Source organism: Carcharodon carcharias, chromosome 13 (genome assembly GCF_017639515.1).
Source record: "Carcharodon carcharias isolate sCarCar2 chromosome 13, sCarCar2.pri, whole genome shotgun sequence".
Taxonomy (NCBI): Eukaryota; Metazoa; Chordata; class Chondrichthyes; order Lamniformes; family Lamnidae; genus Carcharodon; species Carcharodon carcharias.
This window is the reverse complement of record NC_054479.1, coordinates 33,846,060-33,856,740: the sequence shown is the minus strand read 5'-3', so window position 1 is coordinate 33,856,740 and position 10,681 is coordinate 33,846,060. Positions and strand designations below refer to the sequence as shown.

Below are 10,681 nucleotides of genomic sequence, written 5' to 3'. Positions count from 1 at the left end.
TCACAAAAACTCAGAATACAATCCTTTGTCTGAAATTATTTTCTTAGTTTCCAGCCTTTACCTTTAGGCAATTATTCCCTGCTACCATGTAAATTCATTCTGAAGCCAGATGGTGAAATATGAAACCAGACACCAATCTTTTACTTAATAGTAGATTTATCTACAAAATGCAATATTACATTTATCTGCCTCCTCCTTAACCAATGCTATGTCCCAGAAGTGTCTCTTTATACGTGCTCAAGGTACTTAATCAACTCATGCCCCTCATCTGTGGTATCCTTAACCTTAATAATACAATTAACATAAGATAGCTGTGAATAGATCCAATAGGGATTTCAGGAGAAATTACTTTATCCAAAGAGAGTAGGGAGATTGAACTCACTACCACAAGGAATAGTTGAGAGGAATAAGTTAGATGCATTTAAGGAGAAGCTAGGTAAGCAGGAAGGAATAAATAGAAGGATATGCTGATAAGGTTAGACGAAAAGGGGCAAGAGGCCTGTGTTGGGAACATAAACACTGACACAGGCCAGTTGGCATGAATAACTTATTTCTGTCCTATCGATTCTATGTAGCACTGTATTTTCAATTTTCAAAGATCTTGTACAGAAGAGAAGTACTGTGAAGTCATGAGGGCACCTAACTAGTCACCAATTAATAGAGGGATTTTTCAACGGCTGAATTTGTGATTTCAGACAGATATTCGCTGAATTCACCATAGACAGCAAGGCATTCTGTTTATCTTAAAGGCACTCCATTCTTCATTAATTCTTAATATTAAAGCTACTTTTATAAGTCGTTAGAAATTTCACTTTTAAATTGACTTTTGCTTCTTTGAACTAAACCGTTAAACAGAAATTAATACTTGTGCCTTCAAAGAGCAATCTTCAATTTCAGCATTTTGCTACCAGCTAGTTTGCTGAATGTTACAGAACACTGAAATTACTAAATGCTGTTATTTCGTGTACTCTACTTCCACAGATGAAAGCTTTAAATGTCTTTCTACATGCTTAAAAAGGGCAGTGGCTGCCTGAGTACAAAATTATAAAAAGGGACAGAAAGCAGAATGTAGTGGTCGACAGTTGTTTTTCCAGGCCGGGGGAAGTGTGCAGTGGCGTTGGGACCACTGCTCTTTCTGATATATATTAGTGACCTGCACTTGGGTATGCAGAGCGTAAATTCAAAACTTACAGATGACATGAAGCTCAGAAGTACAGGAGACAACAAAGATGATAGCAGGACATCAGTAGGATACAGACAGACTGGCAAAATGGGCAGACAAATGAAAGATGAAATTTAATGCAGCAAACTATGTAGTGGAAGGAAGAATGTGGAGGGGCAATATGAACTAAATGGCACAATTTTGAAGTGGGTACAGGAACAAAAAGGCCGTGGGGTTATATGTCCTGCTACCTTCTAAAACAAGTGTACAAGTTGAGAAGACTATTTAGAAAGGTAGACAGGATCCTTGGCTTTATATATAGAGGCACAGAGTACAAAAGCAAAAATCAAAACCAAAAAATGCTGGAAATATTTAGGTGGTCAGATGCAACTGTGGAAAGAGAAACCAAGTTAAGAACTGGAAAAAGTTAGAGATGTGGATAGGTTTTAAGCAAGTACAGAAGCAGAGCATGAGAAACAAAAAAGGTCTTTGGGTGGAAGCCAGGAGAGATTACACGACAATAGGGATGATGGTGTAAGGTAAAAGGAATTGTTGAGTTCAAGTTTCAGATCATAACCTCTGTCCCCTTTTTTTGGGCAGCAGCTGTTGGTAATGATTCTGCTACCTTTTCACACTTCCTCCAGGCCCATCTTTTGTTTCTCTATATGTCCTATTACCATCTCCATTTTTCCTTGCACCACTATTTTTTGTCATTTAATCATTCCTGCCTTCTCCCATCACAGACTTGGCCTTTTGTTTTCTGCTCCAACCCTTCCCTGCATTAGTACTTGCTTAAAACCTTTCTAATGTTTCCTACTTTTGGGGAAAAGTCATCAAAAGGACATTAAATCTTTTCGTTCTTCACTGATATTGCCTGATCTGAGTACTTCCAGCACTTTGTATATTTTCTCTATATTTACAATATTCGCAGAATTTTGCTTTCAAAATGTTAAATCTTTATAAAACACTAGGTAGGCTCTGCTGGAATATTATGTCCAATTCTGAGTGCCAAATGTTGGGAAGGGCATCAAAATCTAAGAGAGGGTGCAGAGAAAATCTACTAGAATGATATTAGGGATGAAAGACTTTGGTTACATGGAGAGACTAGAGGTACTAAGGTTGCTCTCTCTGCTCTTCCAATTCTGATTTCTTGCAAATCCCCTATTTTAAATGCTTCCTTATTGGCAGCCATGCTTTCGGCTGCCTAAACTTTAAATTTTGGAATTTCCTCTTGTAATCTCGCCATCTCTGTCCTCCCTTTAGACATTTGTTTTAATATTCCCTTATGTGGCCAAGTGCTAACTTTGTTTTGTAATGCTCCTGTGAAGTGCCGCAGGCCATTTTACTATGTCAAAGATGCTATATAAATACAAGTAATCGTTGTAGAACAGATAAGAATAAGGGGAAATTTGACAATCATGTTCAAAATCATGAAGGGTTTTCATAGCGTAAACAAGGAAAGCTGTTTCAAGTAGCAGATGGATTGGTAGCCAGGGCACAAATTTAAGGTTATTGGCAAAAGAACCAGTAGCAACATGACGATCATCTTTTTATACAGCAAGCTCTGATGCACTGTCTGAAAGGGTGCTGGAAGCAGATTCAATAGTAACTTTTCAATGAGATTAGGACAAATATGAGAAGGGGAAAAACTCTGCAGGGCTAAGGAGAAACAGTAGGGGAGAGGGTCCAATTGCATAGTTCTTTCAGTACTCAGTACTTGTAAAATGGGCCAAGTACAACGATACAGCATAGCAGGCTAAGTAAAAAAAGAATTCAGAGTTCATGAGCTAGCATCACACTTCATTTCATGACCAAATTTAATATTCCCACCTCCCCTAAAGGCATTAGGTAGAGATCCACAGGTGCTGTTAACTCTTTGGCACCTTATCCAAACACCTGTACTTCATGTATGAGTTTGGGACCTTGGTACTACCACCATGGTGACATCAAAACCAAACATGACCAAGATCCTCACTCAACATGCAAAACTTTTTACAATTAACTGTGTGTGCATTCCTAGCCCACAATACCAAACATATTAATGCATTGGCTGATATCAGCCACCTCAGCAACACCAAAGACCTTCCAAGTCTATAGGCTCAGTACCACAACAGATGCATTTACCCAATAGCCATCAGAATTGCACTGAGAAACTTTTTAAAGCATGTATACACTGCCCACTCTAAACTTAAGTGGGCTTAAATCAGATGACCAGCAAAATGAAAGGTCAAATGTAAGAATTGACTTCTATTTTATTTAATAAAATATAAATGAAGCTTTAATACATCATGGTTCTAAATAGAAAAATGTGTAGATAAGACCAGAACCCTAAAACAATTATGTACACCAATCAAGTTTCAGATTTTGCACAAAATTGCATACAGAATCTAGTTTGAACACGTGACCACTTTGTTTTCCATTGCCTCATCCAATACAACCACAACACAATTAATGTTTCTGTCACGTCATTACAAAACATAATTTATTATTCTTCAAAATGAAGATTTTTTTTTCTTTAGGCAACATTTGAAATTATCTAATATATGGACTTGGCTTTTTCCTCCCAATGAACACAAGGAAGGTGAATTCATGCATGTATCTGAGACAACTGAGCACCTTTTTTTCTAGTAACATATTAAGTGTTTAATATTATTCATACCTGTTTACTGGTGAAACAGAATAGAGGCTAAATGCAAAAACACTTGCCTTTACATTAGTTAAGTATTTTCTTTGGTTCTGAACATACAGTCTGCACTTTCCTCACAAAGCTTACTGGGGGGAAAAAAATCAAAAGGGTAGTATTGAGGCATTAGAGTTTCAAAAATAAAGTTAAACAAACATTGTCACAAGTATCTAAAAACTTAATTCTGAGGTGCCTCCTCTTAAATACATTACATGTGATTTTAATAGTAATTTACAAAACGTACAGACTGTATAACTGAGGCTTTCATAGGCCACCGACAACAATGTTTATTGCTGTTCACAGGACTTGCAGCTTATGTGTACCTGAGCATAATTTTCTTCTAGATCAGAGTAATGCACTGAAAAAGGATATTGAATGACTGAAGGGATAAACCTTCTGATTTTTCTTTTGAAGGATGGGTTCTTATAAGCAAAGTTATTTTAAAAAGTGAACTCAGCTGAGAGGAATTGCAGATTTTGGGGTTGAAAATAAAACTAAATCTTTGTACTCCAAACTTTGGATGCAATTAAAATTTTGGAGCAAATAAAATACCTCGAGTGAATAATAGATGCTCATGCGTAAACAGGCTTCACAAAGAATAATGCTAAAAGGAGTTTGCATACATTAGCAACAGCCTTAACACCATCTTAGCCCATTCCTTCCCCCAGGTTAACATACTGAGGTTGTGCACTGTACTGATGCTACCTATTATAGCAGGAAAAAAGACCAAATATTACATGAGCCAAAAATGTGCTGTATTGCATCACACCAGAAATATGGCATGCAGACATTGGTATTCACAGGTACAGATTTCCCTAATTTTGGAACCAATTGTTTGGTGTTAATTATTGGGTTTACCCTTAAAATCAGAAGGCCTATTGAAGGGCAAACATTTAAGACCCAGCAGTTCGGTTTAGGTTGCCCAACTATCCAGATCACAGCTTTCCATTTTGTTTAAAGTGCAAAAGTCACAGAGAGGAAGAGAGGAAAAAAAGCATACTCATGCTTTTCCACCAGCAGGGTTATCTCCAACCATGAGACTCTCACATTTCACAGGAAATGCCACTGCAACACAAGTTGACGCTATGACTCCCCACTGTTGTTATTGATTCTGTTTACAGCTTGCGTTGCTTGTTCAGGCATCAATGATGGATCAGACAAAATGGACGTGGTAGTACTAAGTTTACGAAGTGTGCTCAGTACCACTGAAACAAAGGGAAAAAAATTGAAATTAGGTTTGACATATCAAACATGTAACATTCAGTTGGATATGAAAATATTGATTCAATTTATATGCAGCACGAGAATAGATTACAGATTGCTCAAAAATAGAGTTAAAAAGTAGAGAAAGAGAAAAGCACTCATTTTCTGACAACATTCCCCATTAGATGAACTGCTGTGTCACTTTGGAGGTGTACAACCTACAAGAGCACATAGCAATAGTCAGTTTCGTATTAACACTAATGGGCGTTTTAACGGAAAAGAAAAGCACGTTGAATTTAATAAAAATGCTTCCATAGCAAATTGTGTGCCATCCTGTCAAAATGTGAATTCTATATTTGTCATTATGGCTTTCTGATTGATATGGCCTGTGTGTCAGTGTTCCCATACTGGTCATATTCCACCAATGCCACAGGAGCGCATCAGATAAAACAGCATCTCTCAGGATATTTCTTCTGATCAAATCCTACCTATATTTCAGAAGAAACAAACCAAAGAAGTTCTAAATATCCCAAATATTTCCAAGAATGATTTCGGCTTTTAAAAAGATTCTTCTGTGATAGACCAACCCCACAGCCTATGTAATATTTAGGATATACCATATCAATCTAGTAGGCTGGACAGCTTCAGTAACCCCAAAGAAACTATGTTCAATGTAAAAGTTTACATTACTGATCAATATTCGTTTTGATTTCTAACCCAAAGTTTAGTTATTACTTCTTGAAACCCTGAATTTTTCTTCATCGATAGCCATAGAACTACGGCTCTGATTAATAACTCCTACATTCTCCCATTCACAACTTTTGACATGGCATGTAGCAGTTGAAGAAGCTTCTTCCCAAGTATCTCCAAACTATAGTATTTTGGGCGGGGGTCACACTCAAGGAGGGATGGAGGGGTGCAGGGCTAGAGGGAGGGGGGGCATCTGGGGAAAGGGATGGGGATGGCGGCTGAGAGGGAGGGGGGCTAGAGTGAGATGCAGAGATCGAGAGAGTTAGATAACAAATTTCTCTTTGAGTAAGAACATTCTTCTAAACCACAATAATATAAACAATGACACTTACATTTCTTTACAGTACATCTATTACAAGCACTGGTGTCAAGCTGCTGGAAGGGAGAGGAGGAGTGGGAGAAGGGCATTAGGAAGAAGGCCATATCTACCTAGAGCGTTCAAGGAGCAATTTGAGCAGTGTGTCAAATTACAAAGGATGGTGTCACCCAAATCAGCCATTTACTACAGCCTCAGAGTAGGGCAGGAAATGGCACTGTCAGTAGTTGTAAAATAAGAGGGAAAGCAGAAGGGGAGGGAAAGGCTATCCATGATCAACTCATCTGATTATAGTACCAGTAAAGACAACTCCAATTCTCCATTCACCAGCAGCTCCACACCTTACCTTCCCTCTATAACTGACCATCACAATGCTTGGCCACAATGGAAAAATAAAAGCCACCAGCAAATGAACATTCCAAACCAAATTTAGAAATCAAATCATGCCATCTTGCATACAAATTTAAACTAATGATCCTTCTGCATTCCCTTAGTGCCCATCTTGCATGTGACTTTGCCTGTCCTAATGCTCCTACTCAGTGTTATCCAAATGGCTGCAGCATGATTGGTGGAAGGCTGCAGATGTTTATTGTGGGGGGAGTGCAGTTGGCCTAGTATGACAACCTCAAACAGTTCTGGACCATGAAGGCCTGGTTTCACACTATCTTCTCAGCATGGGCAGCAGCAGGGCCATGGTTGAAAGACAACAGCAAAGGCACTGGAAGAGTGGCAGTGGTGGGAGGACAAATGCTGCCATCTTGAGAGATGACTGCAGATTTGTGCTCCACAGAGGCACTGCCACACCTTGGGATGGCATCCCAGCAATACAATACATTCCTGTGACACTCTGCAAGCCCCTTAGGATGGCAACATTAGAATTTAAGAAATAGGCACAGGAGTAGGCCATTCAGCCCATCAAGCCTGCTCCTCCATTCAGTCCGATCATGGCTGATCTTCAACCTCAGATCCAACTTCCCACCTGATCCCCATATCTCTTGATTCCCCCTAAAGCCCAGAAATCTACCTCAGCCTTCAATATACTCAATGACCCAGCATCCATAGCCCTCTGGGGTACAGATTTCCAAAGATTACAATCCAGTGAGTCAAGAAATTTCTCCACATCTCAGTCCTAAATGGCTGAACCCTTATCCTGAGACTAGTTCTAGAAGCTCCAGCCAGGGGAAATAGCCTCTTCACATCAACCCTGTCAAGCTCTGTCAAAATCTTATCTCAATGTGATTACTTCTCATTCCAGAAAGTGTAGACTTATTTTGCTCAGTCTCTCCTCATAGGACAGCACTCTCATGCCAGGACTCAATCTAGTAAACCTTTGCTACACCCAACTAAGGCAAGTATATTGTCCCTTAGGTAGGGAAACTAAGAGTTTACACATTATGCAGGTGTGGTCTTACCAAAGCCCTGTACAATGACAGTAAGATTTTCTTAATCTGTACTCCGATCACCTTGAAACAAAAGCCAGCATACCATTTGCCTTACTAATTACTTGCTGTACCTGCATGTTAACTTTGTATTTCATGTACAAGGACACCTAAATCTTTCTGATCACCAACATTTAATAGTTCACACCATTTAAAACTTAAGTCTTTCAACTCTTCCTACCAAAGTGAATAACCTCTCATTTCCCCACTTGAAACTCGAACGTTTTGCTCACTCAATCTTGCTACACCTTTGCAAACTGTGTTCTTCTCACAGCTTACTTTTCCACCTTGCTTTGTACTGTCTGCAAACTTGGATAAATTACACTCAATCCATTCATTTAAGTCATTGACATAGATTGTGTAAAGCTGTGGCCCCAGCACGACGCTTGTGGCACCCCACTATTAATAGTCTGCCAGCCTGAAAATGATTTGTTTACTCCTAGTCTCTGTTTTTTACCCTTTAACCAACCCTCAATCCATACTAATATGTTGCCCCCAAGCTCAATAGTCTTTATCTTATGCAACAGCCTTTTTTGTGTGGCACCTTAATCGAATGCCTTTTGAAAATCCAAATATGCTTACATCCACTGGTTACATTTTATCCTGCTAGTTATATCCTCAAAAAGCTCTTAATTGTTACAAAAGTATAATAATTTTCATAGTATTTTTCTGGTTTATTGTAAAATAGGTTTATGGCGGTGATTGTAGATGGGTCTGTGCGATTTAATTACATTTGGAGTCCGGTAGACTTCAAGCTTGGAATTATCAAACAAAGGTAAGTGCAGAAACGTGTTTGAAATGCTAATGAATAAACATGGATGCTGGCTTAGCATGTAAGGTGTTGAGGGAATTTGCATTTTCAGAGAAGTGAAGGGATTGTTTGGATTTCAAAGGGATGTTAGTCTGTTTACAACTAGCCAGATAAGCAAGAGTGTATTTATTTTTCCCCAAAGGTTACTGACAATATTGGAAACATGAAAGTTTTTATATTATGGGAAAGGTACCATTCCAAAAACATATGGAAAAATAGAATTTGCATATTAAAAAGAGAGCAAAACATATATAAAGGAGAAAAAAAGGTTATGTGAGGCGAGGGCCATGTAAGATCTAACAGGAGTGTGTGAAATAGCCTTCAAGAAGCATCCAGCAATTTGTACATAAGTCTGTTATGTCCAGCAACTGAAGTTGGTGAAAGCCCTTTGGAATCCAGTGTCAAGTGGGTACTGTGTTAACTTGCTGCTTTTTTAAAATCTACAATCTAATTTGGACTGTTGCCTTAAAGGGGGGTGTAACCGGGAGTCAAGCTAATTAGAAATTTTAGGATTAGTTATAGTATTAAGTAATTGTAGTCTTATGTATGTGCTTGAAATCTTTTACTCCATTAATATTTTAATTTAATTTCTAAACTCTTTAAAGGTCTTAGTGGACTCATTACTTCTGAATTCAGTGTACATATTTCTCGTAATAAATGCAAATTGCAAAACCATTGTGATAGCGTGGCCAATTTTCCCTTGTGGATTTGGTCACCTGACACATATCATCTGCCATGTCAAAACATAATACATTTGTCAAACACAATTTCCCTTCCATGAAGCCATATTGACTCTGCCTATTCATATTATGATCTTCTAAGTGCCATTACCACTTCCTTAATAGTGGATTTTCAGCACTTTCCTGACAATTGATATCAGGATAACTGGCCTGTGGTTCCCCATTTTCCCTCTCCCTCCTTTCCTGAATAGCAGTTACATTTACTAGCGTCCAATCCACTGGGACTGTTCCAGATTCGAGGGTTCATTAGTAATGTATTGGTTATAATTATCCAATGTGGCAGCTACCTTTTTCTAGGACAAAAACAGAAACAGAAATACCTGGAAAAACTCAGCAGGTCTGGCAGCATCGGCGGAGAAGAGCACAGTTGACGTTTCGAGCCCTCTTGACCCCCTAACAGAACATTTTTCTAGGATGTAGGCTGTCAGTCTAGGGGAATTTTTCACCTGCTAGTCTCAGTTACTTTCCTTTAATAATTAGTTTTTAGTTCCTCAACTTCATTAGACTTTTGGTTCCCATTATTTATTGTATATACTTCTACTGTGAAGACAGATATAAAAGCTTATTTAACATCACTGCCATTATTCTTCAATATTATTTCTCCTCTCTCAGCCTCCAAGGGAATCACATTTGCTTTTGTTACTCTCTTTTATAAATTTCTAGAAATTCTTTCAATCTGATTTTACATTTCTAGCTAGTTTACTCTCACATTCTATTGTCTTCCTCTATTAACCTTTTGGTCATCCTTGGTTTTCTAAACTCTTCCAAGCTTCAGGCTACTTTTCTTGCAGCATTATAAGCCTCTTCTTTTAAGCTTTCTGGTTACCCACAATGGATCACTTTCCTGTGGAGTTTTTAAATCTTAATGGAGTGTATAGTCTTTGAGAATTATGAAATATTTCTCTAAATGTTCACCATTGCTTTTCTACTGTCATATCTTTTAATCTGATTTCTCAGTCTAATTTATCCAACTCTCCCCTTGCCCTAGGTAATTTACTCTATGTTCAAGGTTCTAGTTTTGGGTTTAAGTTTGTCATTCTCGAACTGAATGGGAAATTCTATCATATTATGATCACTCTTCCCGGAAGATCCCTTAATATGAGATTACAAATTAAACATTTTTCATTACGCAAGACAAGATCTAAATAGTCTGTTCCCTGGCTGGTTCAATGACTTGTTCTAGGAACTAGTCTCTAACATATTCCATGAGCTTGGCCTACAAACTATTATTCAAATTTGATTTGTCCAGTCTATATGAAGATTAAAGTCCACCATGATTATCGTGTGCATTATATTTGTTACAAGCTCCTCTTATTTCTTGAATAATACTGTTAGGAAACCTACAAACCACTCCCAGAGTTATCTGCCCTAGTTATTTCTCATTTCTACCCTTAGAGATTCCATTTCCTCATCTTCCTAACTAAGATCCTTATGTCATCCTTTATCACCAGAGCTACCTTACTTCTTTTCAATTTTTTCTATCTTTTCAAAACATCAAGAACCCTGGAACATTTAGTTTCCAATCTCTTTCAGCATACAACCTTGGCTATTAGGGCAACCCTATTTGTGCCATATAA

At 38.1% G+C, this 10,681-nt stretch overlaps 1 protein-coding gene across 4 annotated transcripts in view; it reads right to left on the bottom strand.

Moving 5' to 3' along the window:
- Positions 1–3,396: 3,396 nt before the first annotated feature.
- Positions 3,397–10,681, bottom strand: part of LOC121286390 (MLX interacting protein) — an 88,532-nt gene continuing 81,247 nt past the window's right edge. For 2 of the 4 annotated variants that reach the window (XR_005944928.1, XM_041203481.1), the window contains exon 17: positions 3,397–5,050. Coding sequence is in view for 1 of the 4 variants with exons in the window: in XM_041203481.1 (XP_041059415.1) it covers positions 4,929–5,050 (122 nt within the window). In the remaining 3 variants the exon portion in view is untranslated. The remainder of the gene's footprint in view (positions 5,051–10,681) is intronic. The other 2 variants (XR_005944927.1, XR_005944929.1) reach the window with 1 other exon arrangement.